The sequence below is a fragment of the Dreissena polymorpha genome, chromosome 3 (genome assembly GCF_020536995.1).
Source record: "Dreissena polymorpha isolate Duluth1 chromosome 3, UMN_Dpol_1.0, whole genome shotgun sequence".
Classification (NCBI taxonomy): Eukaryota; Metazoa; Mollusca; class Bivalvia; order Myida; family Dreissenidae; genus Dreissena; species Dreissena polymorpha.
Window position 1 is genome coordinate 101199525 of NC_068357.1, and position 24561 is coordinate 101224085.

Sequence of the window (24561 nt, forward strand, 5' to 3'; positions counted from 1 at the left end):
GTTGTTATTTTAAGTTTTTCAATTTTGGTTTGGTCCTTTGTTACGGGGGGGGGGGAGGGGGGGGCGGGGGGGGGGGCATTTAACCCAAGTCGCCTAGGTGCGGAGCGGGTGAAGCACTAGCCGGAGATCCGGTTGTGATTTCAAAGCGGAACGTGTATTGCTTGGTTATACCCTTAATCTGGGATGATACCTTACGCAAATGCATTTAGCAAAGTTTTCCCCGCGACCGGCTCAGAATTTTGTTAAAGCATTTTTCAGCCCTTCTAGCAGATTGAATATGAAAAACCTGCAAATCTCACACTCGCGTAATAATGATATAAACATTGTTAAGAGCTTCACGAAAACAGCACCGGGTTTCTATGTCTACAATCATCTTGCATCGATGCATTAAAATACTCATTAAAGCCTCTCGTATCGCCAAAACATGGCATCACTGGAGTTTTTAGCCATTAGCACGTGTCTAACATTTCAGCGTGTGGCATTGACTGGAATGTACATTATTACAACCTAACACATTATTATCACAGTTTAGCATGTGAGATTGTCTGCCCCAGCTGTTCGTGGAACAACTCAAGGATTCTCCACCAGGAATCTTCCTGTGCGAACGCGTGGTCCGCTGGTTTACCGCCCCACCACATGAAGATGTCTGCAAAGGTGACAATATACATCCTTAAAAATATCGTAAGCAAGTTAAAATCAACTAAATAATCGATATCTATCATTAAAATAATAAAACAAAGTAACCATTACTTTAAACATGGCAAATAATATATAAAGGCCATTGAGATAAATACTTTAACACTCACTGTTTGAGACTACGTTTTTAACCAAAACTAGCAAAGTGGCTCAGAAGCAGATAACCCCACAACACATCCTAAGACACACACAAATCAACTATATCTTCTAACAGACAAAGGACCATAATGCAGCCACAAAGTTACGCACATACTTTTCTTTTCTTTACAATCATCTACATGTTAGGTCATTGCGAACGTTTGGGTGAGATTCAACCAAAAGTGAATTTAGTTTTACAAAATTATGAGACTAATTCTCTACATGAAAGGCAGCCAATAGGGTAATAATTCTACCAAAATCTCGCCTCAACCATAGATCTTAATTGTAAAGATTATCTACACGTTAAGGATTTTTAACTGCGAAAGTTTAAGCAAAATCTACCCATTCATTCAAGAGGCTTCAAAACAACAAATATTTGAAATGCAAGTACGGTCATACCGGTGTGGACAGACGAACGGACGGACAAATTTAATGCTTAATGCCTCCAACTCTCTTAGGACTTAAACAATAATTATTTCCGTTTATTGTTTTAATTCACCTATCATCACAAATATCATATACTTCTATATTTCTAAAATCCTTGAAAAGGTAGTTTATGACCAGGTTGAATCTTATTTTAAAGATAATAAATTATTGTATAAATTTCAGTCAGGTTTTAGAAGTGGCTTCTCCACGGATACTTGTTTAATTCACCTAATATATTTTATCATGTATGCAAATGATAAAGGTAATATTGTTGGCATGGTTATGTTAGATTTACAGAAGGCGTTTGATACAGTCGACCACTCAATTCTTCTCATGAAGCTTCGTGCATCCGGTCTTAGTGATAGCGTTTTAAACTGGTTCAAATCATACTTGTCGGATAGAAACCAGCTTGTTGATGTCTCCGGTACCTTTTCTTCTAAGGCCAGTATTACCTGTGGTGTACCCCAAGGCTCAATCCTTGGACCCCTTCGTTTTCTAATTTACGTGAATGATATGTCAGCTGTGGTTAAAAATAAATTGTTATTATATGCTGATGATTCTGGAATCCTTGTTTCTGGTAAAAGTGTACTTGATGTTGAAAAGGCACTAACAGATGATATGAACTTGGTTAGCCAATGGTTGATCGACAATAAGTTGTCATTGCACTTAGGTAAAACTGAGTCAATTGTGTTTGGGTCCAAGCAAAAACTTAGGTCACAATCTAGCATTGATATATCTTGTTATGGTACACCCATTGCTTCTACATCATCCGTTAAGTATCTTGGAATTACCCTTGACCAAAACCTTTCTTTCTGCTCAATGGCTGAGTCTCTTTTGAAAAAGGCCAATTCTAGGTTAAAATTCCTTTATCGTAAGAAAGATTTCCTTACTTTGCATACGAAGAAACTTCTTGTAATGTCACTGATTCAGTGTCATTATGATTATGCTTGTTCTGTTTGGTATAATAGTATAACTCAGTCTTTAAGAAATAAGTTACAAACTTGTCAAAATAAGTTAATTAGGTTTGTTCTTGACCTTGATTCTAGAGTTCATATTGACCAATCTCACTTTAAGTCCCTCAACTGATTACCAGTTAACATGAGAGTAAATCAAATAATGTTATGTCATGTCTTCAAAATAAGAAATGGCCTTTTCCAGATTACTTTAGTGAACACTTTGTTTCCCAAGATTCTATGCATAATTACAGCACTAGGCTTAGTAAAAAGGGTGGGAATTGTTTACCCAAGGTCAAATGTCATGGTTCCAAATCCTTTTCTTTTAACAGCATTAAACTCTGGAACTCTTTACCTGAGTCACTCACAGAGGTCAACAGGTTAGAAGGCTTTAAGGTTGCCATTAAAAGTCATTTAATGAATAATATTTAATTTTTTATAAATGTGTATCTTTTCACTTTTAATAAGCAGATATTAACTTCGTCTTAGTTATTTATTTTTAATAATTATTAGTTCATACTTCATAACATACATTTTAGCAATATATTTAATTTAGATAATTCATGATATCTCATATCATCAAATTACAACTGTCAAAATATCTATGTGTTGCAATAATTGATAACATTATCAATTGATCTTAGTTTCCAGCTCCTGTCATATTTTCTGAGCACTACTGTGATAATTAGTTTGATCTCTTTTGAACGGTGATATATATTTTTTATTTCATTAAATAATTATTTTACTATGACGTAGTTATGTTTAAGGTCAACATAGTTATGTTTAAGGTCTGCCTCTTTTTGTCATGCCACCAATAATAAGGACCACAATGGAAATAAGGGCTTGCTCTTTTTTGTGTTATCCTTGGTTTGGTGAGCATGTCATAGTTTATTGTACATGATATAGTTTTTAATAATTGCTTATTATTTTATTCTATGTTATGTTGTGAACTGTGTATATGCTTCATATGCCGAAATAAATCTATCTATCTATCTACTGTATCTTGTCATTTACATTTCCCATAAAACATCATTTACATTTCCCATAAAACATCATAAATATTTTTTCTATCAGCTAACCACCTTTCAAATCTGAGTGAAATGATATCATGCTGCATACTTTATCAAGTATTCAAAATGTGTAGGCACACAAACACGGAATTGAACTTATTTTATGGTTTGAACACAGCATCAATACTAATTATGATAATAACATGTTGTGGAATTCTAAATAAGCCACTTACAGACGATTTATGGAACGATAGTAATATAATCAAATGTGTTACATAAAAAAACTTGTCGCAAGATTTGTGGAACAGAAAAGTCATATACTTTTGTTTTTGTAATTAAAACAAGAAAATTTATCGTAACACGTATTGTACAAATATTATACAATGGTCTGTTCAACTAGGTAAAAACCCCACAAGAAATCGTAAGATTTATGGTACTATCATGAACATAGCATACTTTTTAACCCCATGAAAAAAAACTGTAAGATTTAGGGAACGATTTAGGGAACAAATATTTACAAACCTGTGTTTGTTTTATAAGGTAAACAAAGAAACTTACCGAATGTTTTATGGTACGAGTAAGAACAAAGCGGTGTATACGGAGGTTCAACGAGGTGCCCTGCACCCTTGTACGCTGCCACGATACAGTTATGGACCTTCTTCGAAGGGTAGAGGGAGTGGAGAAGCCGTATACATTCTTTTGGCGAGCACATGTCATCCTCGCTAAGAATGTTCAACACCTTAGCATCATGTTTCCACACCTGTAGAAGTTTGTAATCGTTACATAAACAACATTGGAAAACCAAAATAATGCCGACCCCTTTTATTTCGCAAATTGAATTTTCATTTAAATAAATAATATTTTATATCGTAATGGATTTTTAAACTTAGCAATTTGTAAACTTAGCACATCCAAATTATCCTTTTTTTCCAAAACAAAGCAATTTTAATAGTTAACTTATTAATGATGATCTTATGCATGCGTAACGATTTATATACGTATTATACGAGCACTATATTAAAACTCTTCTTTAATTGAAAGAAATGTCAATTTACAAGGTGCGTCTGTAAGTGTAAAATAGACTTATGCCTGTTTGACATAAATTAATCACTCCATATGGAGTTATCCACTGAAAAATACCAACAATGCCACATGCGCATTTGACTATGAAATATTCTAAATACTTTACACATCATTTTTATGGGATCTGGCAGGGCGAGTTAAATACAATTTTGCACCGGACCGCGAGATTCTCCATTTAATATATAACTTCCAATAATAAAACAAAACAAAAGGTGACAAAATGCAAAACATTAAGCAATATTTAAGAATATTAAAAATAACATGTAACGTAGTTCGGTGGAGTAAAGACGCACAACCTCGGAGAACTGTTCATTGAAATTTATTATGCTAATGTGAACAAAATATTCTTGTAACAATGAAAACAAACATGACCCTTCAAGGGTTTTGCAACCCGTAAGAAATCATCAAAATGTGTCTTTGGTCTCTCGCTTGTGCTAAACTCGGCCGTACTGCTTGATTTGAGTCCGATCTATATACTAGTAATATCTGAACGATTGTAAGCCACGCATATCAACACTTTTCAACGTAAATTGAGCACAGCCTATTGTTGAATTGCAAAAACGGGCGTTTATCTATATTTGGTAGCACCATTATCTCATTTAACATTATTAAACAAAAACAAGAAACCGTCGTAGACGGGTGATGCTCCCCAAAGGTTTTTGGTCACAATATTGCACTATAACTTTGGACAAAATAAAACGATGGATGGTTTAGCAACTTAAAAATTTCAAAGGGCCATAACTCTCTAAATAAATCATCTATCCAGAACCCACAAATAACATGCGCATCTCCTCAAGGTAGTTAAGCTTCCCATAAAGCTTCATTGAATTCCTGTCAGTAGTTGGGGAGAAATAGCCCGGACAAGAATTGCACTATATGCTCAGTTTATAAAAAATTTCAAAGGGCCATAACTCTGTGAAAAATCATCCGACCATAACCGGCTGATAATAGGCACATCTTCTGTTGGTAGTGAAGCTTCCCATAAAGTTTCATTGAATTCCCGTAATAAGTTGCTGAGAAATAGCTCGGACAAGAATTGCACTAAATGTACAATGGAAAATTTCAAAGGGCCATAAGTCTGTGAAAAATCATCCGACGAGAACCGGCTGATAATATGCACATGTCCTCTTGGTAGTGAAGCTTCCCATAAAGTTGCATTGAATTCCGGTCATTAGTTGCTGAGAAATAGCCCAGACAAGAATTGCACTATATGTACAGTCAATGGAAAATTTCAAAGGGCCCTAAGTCTGTGAAAAATCATCCGACCAGAACCGGCTGATAAAATGCACATCTACTCTTGTTAGTGAAGCTTCCCAGTAAGTTCCATTGAATTCCGGTCATTAGTTGCTGAAATAGCCCGGACAAGGATTGCACTATATGTACAGTTAATGGAAAATTTCAAAGGGCCATAACTTTGTGAAAAATCATCCGACCAGAACCGGGTGATAATATGCACATCTCTTGTTAGTGAAGCTTCCCATAAAGTTTCATTGAACTCCGGTCATGAATTGCTGAGAAATAGCCCGGGAAAAAAATTGTGCACGGACAAGCACATGGACGGACAAAGCGGCGACTATGTGCTCCAACCCAAAAAAATGTTTGGGGGAGCATAATAAACAATTAGCTAGTCAAGAACTGTGATCAAATAACTTCTGCCGATATGTAAGAGATTGATGTCATGGGAAAATTAAATAGATGCGTTAATTCTTGTAAAATATACATGAATTAACATCAAATAACCACTGCCCATATGTAATGATATTGATGTCATGGGAAAATTAAACGAAATTGCGTTACTTCTTGTAAAATAAACATTAATAAACAATATCTCGTACTGCCGATATTATGTATTATATTACAAACTTATTGCACTACTACTAATAGATGTCAGCATGATGTAACTGCGAGGTAAGCATGAATCACATCATTAAATTTTCAAGTTTTATTCGAGCCATTGATTAAGGAAAATGATTTCTAAAGGTCAAAGACAAGTGACATATCTAGAATATTGTATTGTTATACACGAAATACATTAATATACATGTACCAGGCAGATTATCTAAAGACACTAATATTGCAGATTTAAATGAACATAACTGAAATGTGTGCAAGCTTCGATTGACAGCGTATTATTAGTATCATAAAACATCACTAATAATACATGAATTCTTCCAAAACTGAGAACTTATTTTTGGTAAACAATGTTAAAAGGAACTTCTAAAGAAGGCTTACAAAAAGTCGTTCTGATGCATGGATGTTTAAAATAAATTAGGCATGTGCACTTAAGGTTTGCTTCCTACTTATATGAACTGCATAACTGGTTCAATGCATAACGATGATACATAGAAATTACTTCAAAGCAATAAATTAGACTGTGTTAGATCTACTGGATCTTCATATTGAGAATGACCACATTTGTGATGTCCATTTGACAGCTCCTATGTTTCAATAATGGTCATTCAATAGCCAAAGAATTCCAATGATGTTGCAACTAAAGCTTTTACAGCTTTAATTCTCATATAAATTTATTTGGCTAACCGCATATACTATACCTTAAAGATGTCATCAGGAGTATAATCCAAAGTGCTCTTAGTTGCAAACCGGCCATCAATAAGCTCCATCTTTTCCATATTTAAACTGAAAAAAAGATAAAATACAAGCTAAAACTTTTTTAATTATTTCTAATAGTAGTAAAACACCTTTATTAATGGGACCTTTCTAACTTTTGAAATAATAATAATTATTATTTTTATTATTTCAATATTATATTTTTATGGTATAACTATGTTAACCTTGCAAATCCTTTACATAAATCATTGCCCTAAGTTGTGTATTGAAATGGGTATCATTACATTATAATTAACTCAATCAAAGGTCCATTTAAGTGCCATGTTATTAAAACATTTAATTAACTTGGACACAGTCTCATCTAACCAATTGGTCAGCGCCCTAATTATATTCAATGTATCTCCTGAAAGAACACTTTGAGTCGAGCCACTTACCGCACTTCTGGTATATCTCCTCCGCTATATTTCATTGGATAGGAGGCACAGAACGTGCACCCATTGATGTTTACAACTGCTCGAACCTTCAAAATGTATAAATGATTAATTGTTCACATATTTTTTTTAAATACATCTATATTTAAGCAAAAACAATAAATTATTAAGTATTCTTTGATATTGTCAAAAATTACAGAAAACTATCGGCAATTAAGTTACCATAATGCAAATAAGTGTCAATAATCATGATTTATGGTTTGGTTTAACCATCACACTAAAGCCATTATCAAATATCAAAACAAAACAGTTGAAAAAGTTGCATATTCAATACATCTTTTTTTTCCCAAAGTTTCATAGTTTTCCTACTCAATAATCGGGTGCGCCGGATGCTATCGACCTGTCAGCAATTTCCCAGACTGTCTATATGCACATGGTTTCAACAAGTTTTGATTATGTTCATCGAAAAGAAAAAACCTTTATTAAGTATTAATGAGGAATGATTATGAAGAATTTTTTTTAGTAAATTACCCAACTTATTTTGTGTGCAGTATTTCCATTATAAAGATTATATGTATACATGTTAACACATAATTTTGCCATCAGCTCTTTGTAAATTATCGAAATCCCCTATATAAAGCGCTCTTTTGTGTCACAGACAGGTTATGTTAACTATTAGCCCCATTTCATGAGGTAACTTGGGGGATGTCTATGCGCACGAGCTATTGCTATTGGAAGCTTCAATATGTAAATGTAGTACTATCAAAATCCCCATCACAGAACCTTAAATTATTTTAGAAACTGATTTGTGGTTTTTCACTTTCAATTATAGTGATTCATAAATGCCCTATGTTTTATGTTATTAATATCACCTTAATACGTTATAATGAGAGGGAATACGTACCGTACCCGGTCATCGTCGGTAATCAATGTAGAGGTGCTATTTGTTATTCATACAAACATAACACCTAATAACATGGGGCACCCGCGCAAGCGTCAGAGAGCGTGTCTTACTAACCGAAATACCCATTACATATTACTTGATGTTATATCAAAAGTAATATTTTGGCATTTTCAAATCCATAAATGATACAAATCAAGTTTATCAGTGTTACATGTGTATAAGGAATTTAGATGATTATTTAAATTAATTAATCCAGAATGTCTCGTAATATATAAGCATAGACGACACACTGGTGTACGTTGGACTGACCACTATATCACGCAATTGAGTAGGCAGAGCGATCGTCTTCCAGGCATGACGTTAATTCTGTTCAACACTATTATAAAGTGGGATTCTCTTAAACTATGTTATCCAGTGCTCTAATATTCTTTCCCGCACACTTCTATATAGTGTACTGTAATTCAATAACAATTATATCGAGTTCCTTTCTGATGAAGAGGTAGCGAATTATCCAGATTTGATATTCCGAGTTAACAACCCATCTTACTTTTGGATTGTGGGTAGCCATCATTAAGGCTATGTCTCCACCTTTTGAAACACCGACAACTCCAACTCCATTCTGAATAATGTCATCTCTTTTTAGTAGGTAATCTATGGCTTCCTTTAAAAGAACACAAAATTACATCAGAAGTGTGTGCACCATTAGTATAAAAATCATTTATATACATACACACTCCTTCACAAATAAACGCCCTCCCTATATAATTGTAATTGGTTGGTTAACTCAAATTTCCAGCCAATTAGATCCCTTCATTTTGATTTTAAGACTGTACAAATATTGGAATTGATTAAACAAAAATTAGGATGTTTAACAGTTTTCTATTTAGTATAGTGAACTCACATTTAACGCATCTCTAGAAAAAATTCCAGGAAGCAAGGCATTGATAAGAGAATGATCTTCATAGCTATCTGCGCTTAAAGTTTTTAAATCACCATGGTCTAAACAGCTCTTTCTTTTCTATATAACGTATTTTTCGATGAGTCCTGTTAAGCATTGAATGCTTTAATTTCATTGAGACTTTGAGTGCCTTATAACATATGGTCTGTGCATATAAAATAGTAAAACCATAAAAACTAAAACCTTCTCAAACAGTTCAGAATCTTAAGATTTGTGTAAGATATGAAGAAGACCTAAACACTGCAAACCATGCTGTAATTGTGAAGAAAACCTGCAGCAATCATGTTTACCATAAAGTAATCAAGATCAATCTCATCCAGGGAAGCTGGAAGGTCTTTGTACCGGAAGTACGGAAGAGCAAACGAAGCTATTCCTCGAGATGCCAGCAGTGCTGAGCGAAACTCTACGATGCCCCCAACAGTACCAAACAAGTCTATGACGCCAGGATAGGGTCCTGGTCCTGAAAAAGTAATAATGCGGTCCAATGCATTCATTTTTTGGGGAGTAAATGTTACAAATATACCATAATATGATTTCAGCTTTCTATTCAAAGTTTAGTTGCAAAATATAGAGTCGTATACGTTAGCTAAATCCTTTTATCCCGTCATCATGTCTTCTGACATTGATCAAATAACACCTGTGGTGTAAACTAAGCTGTATAATACTAATTCCTATGCAGGCGCGACGGTGACAAATTATAACTTCAATTAAACCATACTCATGTATTTCCTGTTGATTCTTTGTCCCGATACAAAAAGAAAAGTATGCTGCAAATGTACAATGTCAAGTCATTTGTTTTGGAAGCGTGTCTGTTCATATATTTGTTTTCTATAAAAACTTCGTAGCTTACAGAACATTGAGGTTTTTTAGTTCCTTTAAAAGTTTGGAAGAGAATTTTAGTAAAATTATAACGCCAATAAATAGGAATTTACATTTCCTCTAATTTACTTTAAAATCAAACTTGTTTATTATTTAAAGTTACGGTATTTAAGATTTGTCAATAATGAACCGGTAATTGTACTGTTTGATGATAATTGTACTGTTTTTACCTTTAACCTTTTAACTTACTGTAGATTTTTCTAGTTAACAACAGTCTCTCTGACAGCGCTGCCCAGTGATTATCGGCAATCGATTGTTGGGACGTAAACATGTAGATGTAAACATTTGTACATCACAAAACAATATTCTGAGAAAGATTCATGATGATTGGGCAAATATAATGAATAACGGAATGTTCTAGTTTACACTTTAGCTATATTAGGAAAACCGTCTAGCCTAGCGGTCATGTTTGTGTTAAATAAAATTAAAGGCGGGGCCAACTACGTACAAAAAATGAATTACACAAATGAAGATGACTATAATATTTTGTTTTATAACACTGTTATTAAAACAAATACCAAACATTTGTGTAATGGAACTCTAAGGAAAACAAGTAACAAGTTACCCCGACGGTGAGGACAAGTCTGACTGCTGGGGCATGATTTGTACAAACTCAGTAGAGGACAATTGTAGAAGGTAAATAACAACATCTGAACCTCTTTCCCTTGCTGTTTAAGAAAACAGTGTTTTTTTTATTTATATACATACAAGTTTAAAGCATTTTAAAAAGATAAAGATACAATTGCTTACCAGGTGGTAAATACAGCATTCCACGAAGCCTCCCGTCAGTAACCTCTACTTTTTTAACAGCCTGAGCCTTGTAAAATCTCTCTATCTCAGTTGAACAAAGAATTTCCCCTGCACTTTCCCTGAGTTGATCAAGAGACTGGTACCCTTCATGTACACTCAATACTGTTTTGAAAGGAGTTTCTATATTTTTCTTCATAAGCCGGATACCGTCCATTTGTCCTGGGCATGGAACCATGCTCCAGAACAGACCCATAGATGAAACACCTATGGCAATTAAAGTCTTGCTTGTAAGTTGTTTGGAATTGTAACAATTATTTTAACAATAATTCAAACACCTTTGTATTTACAAAAAAAAAACCAATTCATTTAAAAATCGAATTCCCAGTAAAGACAAATTAACGTCCATCATAAGTGCTGTTTTTAAAAAGTATTGAGATTTGTGTACTTGAAATAAAGAGAACTTTGAGGTAAAATGCATTTCACAATCTTTTCTAAACAGTAACGTCAAGAGGCAATATAAAGATCATTAGACCACCTTTTACCATTAGGCCATTTAAAAGCACTTGTTATTGTTGTATATTGTAGTTTGAAAGAACTTTTTAATAACAAAATAATTATACCACCTTCATATGTGCCACCACAGGAAGCGCTTTTTGTTAAGTCAACCTGTCCATCATATCCAACCTCAAACCATCCAAAGGACTCAAACTTTTTGTCATCTTCTTCCATATGTGCATGAACTGTGATTTTTTCTCTGCCCTTCAAGCCTGATATGCTTATTGAAAGCTTGTCATCAACTAACAAGTGCCTCTTTGGGTTGACAGTTAACAATGGGGTCATTTTAGTGGAATATTTTCTCAGTATTATAAGAGGTTCGCGAGTCACAAATTTTAGCTGATGTATGTGTTTCGTATCACTTGATAGACATGACTGCCTTCTTGCTGAAATTAGTTTGTTTTGACTAGCTGATGCAGAAATATTTGGAAAGCATGTCTTGACCTCTGAAAGTGAAGATTTGGAAATTCTAATCGTGTTCAGACAATAATGAACTGTTTTGTTGAACTGTTTAAAGACATGAAAAGTTTACCTTCAATTTATAGAATGACACAAACATGAATTGAAACATATAATACAATGGTTCCTTTGGGATACAATGGCTTTGGTTGCATATTCCTGAAAAAATGTAATTGCATGGCTAAAAATTGAGTTCATTAAAAAAATGTATAAGTAATGTCAGTCTATAATAAAAATTAAATTGAGAGAAATTAAAACGACATGACAAAAGTGCTACACAAAATGTAAATGTCTGTGCATGATAACTGATATTATTTCTTTACTTTACTGACATGTGTTATGTCTGCTTAAGCTTTTACTGATTTAATAAAGTTATATTTATTATTAATATTATTATTGGTTTATTTGCTAATGATGTAACACTTGTAACTTACATTTTGATTCAGATTCAAAGAACTTGTTTGGCAGAAAAGATGGACAATAAAATAATGTACAGGTGCATTTAATGTGCTTGTTCTTAGTATATTATCTTGAAATAATGGCCACATGTACTGCAAAGAACTAAAGAAAGGTTAAAATTTAGGATGCATCTTTATATGTGACCAAGCCTTACAGCCTTGTAAATCAATCAATGAAAATTCATTCACTTATACAACATTTAAGAAAACGACTTTTCATACACATTTGATTTTCATCAAGTATTATGCCACGGTATACCGTATTACAGTAAAATACATTTTATCCGAAACCTCATACAATCCGGAATTACATAATGTCTCGCCATTCACTTGTAATTCAATTTGTATCACATGTTTTGACATTCGATAACTGTTTATCATATAATAAAATTATTGTTTCATAATTTCGCTAGTACTTACTAGGACAATTCTTCGATATGTGACGAAAACCTTCAAGAACCGAGTTCATACTTATTATCGTTGTTGTTGTTTTCACTCTGCATCAGCAGACGTTTTTAGGCATAAATCAATCTTGCGGAGGATTCCGGAGATAGCCGATATATAATGTTACTGCGGCAATCGTGCCACTTCGTCTATCTCCGGAGTGTCTCCGTAAAGTACGGAATCCGGATAGGCCGGATTAGCAAGATTACCAAAAAAGCAAATTCCACCCTTGGCTTTCTCAGACGAAACTTGAAACACTGTCCAGAATCCTGCCGCAGAACAGCCTATCTCGCTCTAATACGTTCGACAGTAGAATACAGCTCCATCGTCTGGGACCCTCACTTCCAAAAAGACATTGACAAACTCGAGAAATTTCAAAAACAAGCAGCATGCTTCATTACCGGCGACTACTCCTCCAAAACAACAGGCTGAGTCACTAGAATGTTGGAAGGTATGAAGATCCCACCACTCCAAGAAAGAAGAAAAGCAAACAGACTGATCTTCTACAAGGTGGTTGAGGGGCTGGTACCAGCCCTGCAAAGCTCTGACTATTTAACCCCTGTCCGCAAATCTAAGCGTAAAGTAACTCCAAAATCATTCCAAAATTACAATTCTGACAATATCATTGAAAAATACTCTAAAGTGCTTCGTTCCAATACAGTGCAAGACGTCTCACTTAAACAACTCCTTCTTTCCAAAGACAATTATAGAGTGGAACAAACTCGAGGATAGTGTTGTTTGTGCAAAAACAGTTGATAGTTTCAGATCAACTGAGCTACAGTGGGCCTAACTTTATCCAACCTCTCTCCCGTTGTGCTACGCCGAAAGGCCCTACAACGTATATATCCAGATCGAGTGCCATCTATATTCTCGCCCTTCTTTTATCAAGGGCGACACAAGACAAACGAAGCGATACACGATATATTTAACACGATATATATCGCCTTTGTGCAGGTAGCCCAAAAGGCGATATATCGTGTTAAATATATCGGGCGTCGCCGCGACTGTCGCGCAAAATATCGTGCGTCGCCGCGACTGTCGCGCAAAATATCGTGCGTCGCCACGACTGTCGCGCAAAATTTAGTGCGTCGCCGCGACTGTCGCGCAAAATATTGTGTATCACTTCGTGTGTCGTGTCTCGCGTTCAAAGGGCGACGCACGAAACACGAAGCGACATACGATATTTAGCGCGACGGTTGCCGCGACGTACGATATTTTATTATTCAAATATCGCCCATATTATCCGAATCTCGTGTATCGCGGTCTAATTTTAGACCGCAACACACGACGCACGAAGCGATACTCGATATTTCTGCGTGACAGTCGCGGTGACACGCGATATTTGTACTGTTCAAATATCGCTGTAATAATATCGACTGTCGCGTTTTTCAAAAAAATCGAATGCGACAGTGAATGTAATGAACCGCATTGTAAGAGAGTGATGAGACCACAGAGGGATACATACTGATTTAGTGGAATGTAACCTATAGGTCGTTTCAAGTCTGAACAACGCGGCTCGTGTCAAACTCTCACACATTCGTACATTTTGGCGATGAAACGGATTCAAGTATGTGTAGATAAGTTTCGTTTGCAATACAAAATTAAACACACAAACCAGTAAGAACTAATCATATTTGGTGCCCAAGTTCAAACGTAGTATGATACTGACCTTGCAGTACTGAAGATAAGATAACATAACATGATAATAGTAACCTTATACCCTTATAACACAGCGCACTCTTTCTAAACTGAACATATACTGAATGTATATAATAAACTGATAATACAACTCGCGATATGAAGACTATCGAATTATAAGCTAAACTCTATATCTCAAAAGCAAAATCAAGTACATGCTGTTCTTAAGGGTGCATTTTTTGCTAGATTTATGAAGAGCGTAAATTTGCGTACATTTGCGAATTAGTTTGCGGACTGTCACAATTCAATATTAATTTACTTAAAAAAATTAACAATATTGGCGCATCGTATTGCTTTGTACGTATACACTACAGAAACTTACTTCACCATGGATTATGCCGTAAATGTGCGCCCGGCCAAGTCTGGCGAGGAGAGTTTGATGAATGAATTCTGGGCAGGTGTCAACGGTGATCTGTCTATGTATGACTACCACGCGTATATGAAGTTGGATTCAGACTATTTAATGGTTGCAGCCGACAAGAACGACCAGCCAGTTGGTGAGTCGCTTTGTTCGTGCAGCAATTAACAAGTTAATACGCAGTTGTTATAGTTAGGATAACAATTTCACACGTGACGTCGATTCCAATGATCATTGTATTTTTTTATGTGCATTACAAATGTTAATTCTCACGTATTCACAATGGTCGCGAATACTTGTATATGTGAATTGATATTTAAAAACTATATTTATATTTAAAAAAGAATGCGAGTTATCAATATTAATTGCATGTTGTTGATCCAATTCCGTTAGGCTTTGGTGCCGTCAGTAAAAATACATCCGATACGGTTTATCTTGGAAACTTCATCGTCCGAGAAGACATGCGGGGCAAAGGTATTGGAAGGCAGATTTGGGATGCTATGGTGAAAAGAGCCGGCGATATGAACATTGCTCTCGATAGCGAGCCTGATATGGTAGAATGGTACATGAAAAAGGGTTTCAAGTATAGTTCCTTCAAAGTTACCTTTTACAATGTAACACTATCTGAGGAAATGAAGAAGGGACATACGCAAAACTGCGAATGTAGGGATGTAACAGAAGACCTTTGGCCTATGCTGCTGGATTATGACAAACAGGTGTATCCAACACTTGATCGGGAGAGAATTCTACGGGCTTGGTTCAGTGTGGACGGCGTGAGGGTTGTGGTGGCGTTGCGTGGTAACCAGGTAGTGGGGTATGGAAGCATACATAAGAAGCCGAACAGACAATACGGTTTACGAAATGTGTTTGCAAATGACGAAACAGTCGTTGAAACATTGCTTATGGAGCTGTTCAATGGTATTCCTGTAGGCTATGTTGTACGGTTTATGAAGGTCGACGACAAGCCGATGCCGAAGTACATTGAACACAGCGTGGACATGGCCGACTCTGCTCTTCGAATGTACAATAAATTTCTGATTGAGACCAGAACTGACAAAATGTGGTTTGCATCTGCACATATCATTTGACAATATATAGAAAGGGGCTTTGCTGCGTTATACATTGGATAATTCCATGGAAAATATTTGTATAACTATTATTTTGACTTCGGTACCAACGAAATTGAAGACAAAATCAGAAAACTCGCTCGAAAGTATGGAGGCACATATCAAACATAAATTTATCCTTTCATGACCATGACATTGTCATCAATATGAGAAAAGGAGGGTAAAACAGGCAATTGATTGATAGTTTTTGCAGGACAAAATAAAACCACATTATACATGTGCAACGTTCTTCCCCTTTTATTCTTAGCTAGTACATGTGTAAATATAAATTAACAAATATTAGGTACATAATTTATCAAGAAATATATTCCTCCCATCGTAATGAAATGCGTGTTACTATACATAGGTGTTTATATTCTCACACGAACAGATGTTCACATTGTCCAAAATCAAATTCTTCGGGATGTTTGTCCGAGCTCCCTTTTAGCGAGGTTAACATTCCAATATGATGAAACATATTCGGTTCTAGTTGGTAACCAGGATCACCTGCAGCTTCTGAAAAATTGTATATAGCCAAGTCTTTGTTTAAACTATTATCTATAAGCAAGTGCCGCATTAGTTTGGGCAATACCCGTTTTGGGTACAGCATGGCTTGTGTACAGCAAGCAGAACTGCGCACCAATGTCTGTAAGTGAACGGAAACCCGACGAAATTCAATTAGGTTTACACGTCCAATTATTTTTGCAATGCAAATTCCTAGTGCAAACCATTTTACAAAATCGGATATTGTTATTTGCATTCTTTCTTTTAAACAAATACATAACACAACTCTTAAAACTGTAGCAACTCCACCAGTAATCGCACCCAACGCAAACAATTCAATAATCCTATCAAATTCAAACGCAAAACCTTGCCACCTCTCTGGGTAGTATAGTTTAATGAACGAATAGTTTCGAATCAAAGAGCGCTGTTCATCAAACGAGTCCCTCAAACCCAGTGGCCGTTGCGAGTGGTAAAAAATGGAATTCATTGTCCCTGCAACTGGTAAGACGTCATCTCAGGGCTTGAATTACTTTTTTTTTTCAACTCGCAAAAAATTGCTAGTTGTTAATATTTCAACTCGCATTTTTTATTTCCAACTCGCAATACAAGTTTTCATAATAATGCATCCTTTGGTTGATAAAAAGTGATTGGCGATGTTCACTAAGCACTGAAAGGATGGACCTATGTTTATTTTAACTAAAAACTTCAAAGCAACATTGTAACACAATTGAGTGTAAAGAGTATTTTTTTTTATATCAGTTATATCATCCAAAGTTAATGCCTCGGTCCATATGGGGCGACATCTGGCCTTTTGCTACTGTTGCCACTGATCCACCACCTATTCACAGCTCTGCGTGGCTGGAACCCCTCATTATCTCTGATAGAGATTCGCATTAATTGGTCCATCCTTTCAGTGCTTAGTGAACATCGCCAATCACTTTTTATCCTTTTCATAACAGAAAAGCATCTTTCACACTCAGCATTGCTGAGGGGGTAGAGACCAATCAGATGAATCGCAGAACATCTTACACACATTGCCGTCTTGGTCTCTCTCCGTGTTCAAAGTTATTTTTAGCTCGTCTTCCCATTTCTTAACTGTTTTGGCATTTCTTTTTATCTGGTTCGGCCTCGGCTTTTTTGTCTTCCACAGAGGAGACGGAGGAATTCGCCACAAAAAAGCTAGTTATTTTTTTAGTAGACGACATTTTTGAGTTTTTAAATCGTCTGCTAAACGTGTTCCGTCTATTTATAAGAATGAGGAATTAACGAAATGAGCTTCGTTTTAAAAAAAACTTCATACTGAATAACTATCGCCAATTTTCACTTAAGAAGGGAATAACATACTTTCAATTGCAATAATATAATTTTCAATGTTCTTTACTAACTATATCGGCAGAAAGATACAGTGCAGAGCGTAAATATATTTTAAAAAATATTTCGTAAAATTATTTCTGCTAGAACGGAAGTAACCGCTGAAATACATTATGCAAATTAGGGTAATTCCAATTTTCAGATCTATTTTTAGATCGAAACTAGACGGGGTTTAATTATTTTCGTACTTGGTCGGAAGACTTTCGATCGGCGAACAAATCTTGTATTTAATCCAAGATCTTTAAGCACCTTGTTTGTTTTTTCCCCAACTCGCAAAAAATGGCGAGTATCTAAATGTTGCACTCGCATTTTAGACGTGTTTTTTAAAATGTACTCGCAAATGGCCTGTTTGCGAGTGCTTAATTCGAGCCCTGCATCTTCCAATACAAGAACGTGTTTGTATGGTAAATTGAGAGAGGCATTCAAGCAAAATGCATAGTCAACGATTTCCTGTTTGCGCGCTTCGTCTTTCAATCCGCTGTCAAGAAGAACTGGTATCTGCGGTATGGATTTCAGGTAGTTGGATTTTTTATTATCAACGTATAAAAATTTATGTGCAAGTTTTAAAGCTTCACTGTGCTCATTTGGATTTCGTTCAACGTTGCACAATAATAACCCGGTGAGTCCAAACAGTGAATTCTCGTGTAAGGCATGGTCCATAGAAGCCGTGGTCTGAATGAGATAATTAACGTCTCGTTTCCGAGACATTGTTACAATAATCACGAGTAAATCCATTGAATTCTGAAAAAGTGTATTATTAAATTGGCCTGTCCTTGTTGTGCTGAAATATCCCTTTGCCAACTGAACCCTCCTGTCGTTGTCTTTTTTTACTCTGTTGGTTAGTGCCTCATGGCTGTTGAAGGTCCGATAAAATAGAGAAAACGGCTTGTAAGTAGCATAATAAGAAGTTAACACCAGAAGAAATGTACCGACAATCAATTCTCTGTTAGTTCTCATCACTGTTCTTACGATGTACATGGCGGAAATGTCCTCAAAAGCAAAAACAAACTGATAAGGCTTTGAGACCTTTTCGAAGGGGCGATAGTGGCATAGGCCAATCAATGCAACTGATAAAGATCCATGCTTTAACCGCAACACAGCTTACAGTAGCTTATACTACATGCAAAGGCTGTTTCGGGCCACACGTTTTCCTATAGGGTATGTGCTGTTTAAATGAAAAAACAACCTATAAGGACTGTATATTTGTTGATGTTTCCATTTTCGTTCATTACTTAGACGATGCATGTGTATTAAATACTATTTTAAATAGCCATTTCTAGCGTTTTCTGTTATTGGGCCTACTCTGTAGTGACAGTTTGATCTACCCGCTCCTGGATCTCGTTGCCATTGTAACTTAGCGTAGCTAAGTGGGTAATATTCTAAATACGAGTTGTCCATTTTGCTCGACTATCTTCAACAGTTACGTAACTGGATTGTTCTTCTAAGGTGTTGGGTGATGGCATGCGAGTAGATTTCTCTTGTATCTTATATAGTTTCGTGGTTCTTCATATCAGAGCGCTGTTTCAAAAATTTGCGAAATTCATTTATATCTTCAAGTTTCAGATAAATGAAAACTGAAATATATCTTTAGATGCATGTACGAAACTGTTAACACCTGGTCAAAACATTTAAGCAAATCTTTAACCAGTTTTATTTTTAACGGATCGGACGACAACTATGTCATGCTTGAGAGCACCGAGCGCAAAACGTCTTTCGTCGATTTAAAGAAACTTGTTTTTCATTAATGCACTCACCAAATATGATCTGTAGTTCATATGGAACACAGGCACGTTTAAGATAATTCAATCCTCATTCAATGATAAAGTGAATTTCCTGGATTAGTAACATACTGTATACAATATTAGACGGTACTAATGCAATACATTTTGAATTTACAAAAGCCTCTGTGGAACTATAACTTCCTGGATTTTGGTCTTTCAACATCAAGTTTTAATTGCACCGTACGTCTTCTTGGTATGTGTGTATAAAAAAGCTACATATTGTTGTATCTTTTTTTTATTTTAGTTTGAAAATACGTCAGGTGGTTAATTACAGAGACTGAAGTTAAAACAAAAACATACAACTGAACTGCAGTCAATGACGTTAGTTGACATTAACTTTATTATTACATTTAAAGGCTATTGCTTTAATTTGACCGTTTATCACAACGTCAGGAAATCGTTAAAGAAAAATAACGTTTAGACGTGACGCTTACGTCAGGAGATTTAGCGCAAAATTTGCGTTAGATGTAAACTTCTTTTAGATTGTGTTTTAAATGTAATACAAACTAGCAAGCTTCAAGTTGCTACAAAGTGTGTAATAAAAACAATTGAACAGAAAATTTCGCGAATTACGAAACAACCCTCGTACCGGTAAAATCCTTTGAGTCGTCCGTATTGTTACAATTTTCGGGGGGAAAGTTTATAACCTTAATAGTCACAATACAGTATATAAACTCTACATTTTATTTACATAATAAGATAACAAATATATACACCAAAGGATAAATCGCTCAAACTGCATGTATCTTTACATGTCTACGCACAACTCCACTCTCCCCCAGATTCTCTATGTTACTTGATTTTATTCAAATCTGCCTACCCTCCCATATTTGAATGTTGTGATAGTGTGGATTGACAGTGATAGGCCCCTAACATTTGATTAATATTAATTATGCCAACTGTTGAAATATTTGACAAACAGACTCTGCCGAGCAGCAGAATAGACCAGACTTCGCTAAATTATAATATGAAACGATCACAACATAATATCCTGTTCTGATAAATGACGTCAAACATGCGCTGATGGCATCAAAGAAAGTCCATATAATGTTTGATAATTAAACACTGTACAGCAGTGAAAATCCGTTAAAATGTTGAGCCCAACCAGAACAAGGGTCATTAATGTAAACATCCGTTAATGTTTACATTATTTATATGAGATAAATAATGTAATCCACTAAAGGAAACGTACATTCTGGTTACCTTATGTGCAATTATAAAAAAAAAATGTATATATAATATAAATTATACATGACTATGCACAATATATTTATAATAATTATGTTTTCTTGACATGTTTTTGTTACTTTAATGATTAAACTTATATTAGCATTTGTAATTTTGAGAAAAAACGTCGTTTTTACTTAGTTTTGAATGGGTTTATTACACGAATATGGCTTTTAATGCTCTAAAAGATACCGTCATTCTGAGGGACATAAACCCATTTTTTCTAATACAACACAGCTGGTACATGTATATTTTTCGACAACCATGCTCTAAAAAGATAAGTGCCTGTCCTGAATTTTTAAACCCACCAGAACAATGGTCATTATTTATGGCCTCTATAGAATAAACCCACACATGTCGACATAATTATCACATAACCCATTCGTGTTATTTATGTTGTGTCTTGATGAGTTCGCGATAATTTTCTTGTTCACTTTTTTGTATTCATATTTGAAATCTGGTCTGAAAGTGCCCCAAACAAAAATAACATATACATTATATATAACTGCACAATATCTTGATATTAATTATGTTTACTTGACAATTTGTTAGTAAATGTCTGTTATGTGATCACGGATGCGAGCGGTGACACTGACGTGTATGGATACGGAGAAATTTGTAATATAGATCACGAGTATTATCTTATAAACTATAATTGGAAAAACATTCATAAAACAAGATTTGCTATTATTAAATTGTGTTAAAATTATCTTTAAAATGATTATTATAATGATTGAATGAAAACTATTAGCAGGTGTAAATTATGTTCATAAAACAAGAATTGTATTATCAAATTGTGAAGAAATTATCCTCAAAGAATAGGTACAATTATACTTATGAAATTGTGGTATAAAATTATTAAACTTATTATAATAGAAGATTATTATTGTAAAATACTACGCAGTTTAATTTAAAGACCAATTTCGTAAAATCTTAAATTTGTGTCAGTTTCAAAAAATATTATCAAAGTACGTACTAACGCGTAAAGCTTACCGTTCCGAAAGGTGAGCTGTAAATTAATACTCATAAATCTAGTAAATTTCTTCCGCCTTTTTCTTTTAATAGATCGTTTATGTATAAGCTAGCCGAAATGACCGTAAATTACATCTCAGTAGACAATCTCCACGTAGAGTTGTCGTTGATTGCTCTCACATACAGGTTACGCATGCGCAATTAATTTCCTTCTATATTACATATAAAATAGTTGATGTTCGATATCAATTTTTACCATGACCAAGCGTTTCAACACTATATCATCATACATCATTCGAAAGATAAATGCATAATCTTTTGAAAAAAAATGCATGCCATCAAATTCTATGCGTTGTAACTCAAAATATTTACCTTAGAATAGGCACACCAGTTTTGACACATGTGGAGGCGACCATTTTTACTCAAATAGTATGACCTACTTTCAAAGCCGGGAACCATCAACAGAAAAAGTAGACAACAAAAATGGCTCTTTTTCTTATTGCTTACCTTCAAATTAATACCAAAACGTACCATTTGCATTCTATTTTACAAATCCTAGGCAGCATTCACTGAACAATGTCAATCGTGATACATCGGCTATCTCGGATTCCTCCGTAAGATAGGCCTCGTGGCTAACGGTCGCCATATTGCCTTGTATTACTACTTTACTACCCAAAAGGTTGTCAGTCTATTGTTATGAGGCTGTATACGATGCGCGTTGAACTAGCGCCAAACTTTTTACCGAAACTTTGATATTAATAGCACTATTACCGTTCATTTGTGTTGCATTTTGACCTATTATCCAAGTGATTTACTTTTCCATTATTATTTAATCACCCTATCATCCAATTTTTAAGATGAAATTACGGTGTTTACAAAACCAACCAAACCGAAAGTGAAACTAGATGCATTACGTTTCGCGATGTAAACATTAAATATTTGTTCAGTTTGAAGAAGCGAATCGATAATAGACGTTGGAATATGTATGCAATACAGACTATCATTGCCGATTGTAGTACTGGCTAAAAAATACCTTTTATGACAGGTCATGTATAGAACGTTAATCAAATAGTGACCATAGGGACCGTTAAGTAAAAATATTCTATTATACTACATACATATACGTATAATTATATGTATATAGTATAATAGAGTATTTTTTACCTAACGATCCCTGTGATAGTGACCATAAATCGCTATAAATGTCTGGGTTGTTCATTAATATAATTAATGCACGTTTCTGATCTAATTGCCTGTATCTAGTTGTAATTACCATGATATTGATAAAATTAAAACGTTTTTTTCATAAATTAACATGACATGTTTTATTTTTATCATTTAGGGAATATATAATTGTATCATTATCATCATTAAATATTCTGAAAATGATCTAAATTATCATGATTACTTTAAAGTAGAATTTTTAAATTTTACTCATTATTTTTAATGAATTTGCACATTTGCTTGATTCAAAATAAAATGTATTAATAAGGGTTTCAGTTGTTAGTTTTAACCCATTTTTAGTTCGATTAAATTTAAAGTACTAACTACGTACATGTATGTGAAATGCTCTTGAGTTCGTTTCCTGGGCCTAGAACCAGTACTTGGGTGTCTCTTGGAGATTTCTTAAGAATGCTCCCACACTGGGGATCAAACCAGTGACCTCCAGATCATTAGGTGGACACCACATCCATTACACATCAGCGACCTTTAATTAGTAAATTACTTTAGTATTGCAGCATTATATAATGTAATGTTGCTACATATTTTTGGAAAATGATTAATGTGCAGTACTAAATAAATCTAAATGCATACCATTTTAATTGTGTATATTGTGTGATTATTAGTTACAAATTCCCTTTTTACAGGTATACTGGATTATGAAAGACTGATAAACATGAAATTGACAACTCATCTCCCCAACGATATTTGTGTGGCTCATTCTCAGAACAAACCCATAGTCAGTGAGAAAACTACAGTGTAAAAAGACCACTTGATTGTGACAATTATGGCTGACCAAGCAAATGTTATCATTTAAAATAAAGAAAACTTCCAGTTCAATATACATTTTATACCAATTATGACATTGGCCAACACAGAAAATAATTATAAGGTTGATTTTCCCAAAATTGACTGTTACAATTGGATACTGTTTTAAGCTTCACTCTACTTTGTCTGAAAATAAACGTCCTAAATGATGTAATAGAAACATACATATTTAATTTTTAGTTTTACAAGGATAAATATATATATATATATATATGTATATATATATATATACATATATTTTAATATCTTTTTATCGATGGTCAATCAATTTAAGTTTAACTAATATATACATACACATTTTATACATGTGTATGCTTTGATTTTTTTCTATTGAAGCCAAATTAATATCCCATTAGATAGATAGATAATATCACAGCAGTATTCCTAGTTTGTCTGCAAGTACTGCAGAAATCATGGATTATTATTTTACTGAGTCAGCCTTAATCTTTATATTATAATTGTTAAGATTAAGATTTGCATTATACAATTGAGGATGCATCAAGATTAAAAAATGGTACATGTATAAATTAATAAAGAATCAATAACAATCAGAAACTGTGCATTTTTTTCAGTATTGTGTGAAAGGATTTGAAGTAATTATGTGTTTTTGAAATATGATTTATGTGAATTTGAATAAATATATAAAATTTCGTGATTTTCTCAGACAAAACTGTTAATTACATACTTAAGTATTCAGAATGTATTATTGTAATATTCGAATTTTTTAGTACAAAAAGCACTTTTCCTTGGCATTTGTATTTATAGTAATTGCATATTTAATAA

The 24561-nt window shown here is 34.4% G+C and overlaps 3 protein-coding genes and 1 long non-coding RNA gene across 6 annotated transcripts; 2 read left to right on the forward strand and 2 right to left on the reverse strand.

Annotated features, from left to right (window-relative positions):
• Nucleotides 1-50: 50 nt before the first annotated feature.
• LOC127870784 (acyl-coenzyme A amino acid N-acyltransferase 1-like) lies at nucleotides 51-22120 on the reverse strand. Of its 3 annotated transcripts, none has more exons than XM_052413264.1 (9): nucleotides 22102-22120; nucleotides 11420-11797; nucleotides 10797-11060; nucleotides 9458-9627; nucleotides 8757-8870; nucleotides 7309-7394; nucleotides 6859-6943; nucleotides 3782-3983; nucleotides 51-646 (listed from the first exon to the last, which is right to left on the reverse strand). In XM_052413264.1, exons 2-9 carry the CDS (start codon nucleotides 11634-11636, stop codon nucleotides 522-524), a joined length of 1263 nt encoding a protein of 420 aa, XP_052269224.1. In that variant the 5' UTR covers nucleotides 11637-11797; nucleotides 22102-22120; the 3' UTR covers nucleotides 51-521. The 3 variants fall into 3 exon arrangements, with proteins under 3 accessions (XP_052269224.1, XP_052269223.1, XP_052269225.1); XM_052413263.1 differs by lacking the exon at nucleotides 22102-22120 and adding an exon at nucleotides 12689-13059; XM_052413265.1 differs by lacking the exons at nucleotides 10797-11060; nucleotides 11420-11797; nucleotides 22102-22120 and adding an exon at nucleotides 10236-10789.
• Nucleotides 14739-16124, forward strand: LOC127870785 (uncharacterized protein F36G3.2-like). The gene is made up of 2 exons (XM_052413266.1): nucleotides 14739-14907; nucleotides 15162-16124. The coding sequence occupies exons 1-2, from the start codon at nucleotides 14739-14741 to the stop codon at nucleotides 15854-15856; spliced, it is 864 nt and encodes a 287-aa protein (XP_052269226.1). The 3' UTR covers nucleotides 15857-16124.
• On the reverse strand, nucleotides 16117-19898 carry LOC127872464 (uncharacterized). Its single transcript, XM_052415797.1, has 3 exons — nucleotides 17912-19898; nucleotides 17408-17519; nucleotides 16117-16891 (listed from the first exon to the last, which is right to left on the reverse strand). Exons 1-3 carry the CDS (start codon nucleotides 18725-18727, stop codon nucleotides 16254-16256), a joined length of 1566 nt encoding a protein of 521 aa, XP_052271757.1. The 5' UTR covers nucleotides 18728-19898; the 3' UTR covers nucleotides 16117-16253.
• A 299-nt stretch (nucleotides 22121-22419) lies between the features above and the next one.
• On the forward strand, nucleotides 22420-23790 carry LOC127870786 (uncharacterized). Its single transcript, XR_008044908.1, has 2 exons — nucleotides 22420-22774; nucleotides 23598-23790. It is a non-coding gene; the product is annotated as an uncharacterized LOC127870786 (long non-coding RNA).
• The last annotated feature ends 771 nt before the right edge of the window (nucleotides 23791-24561 follow it).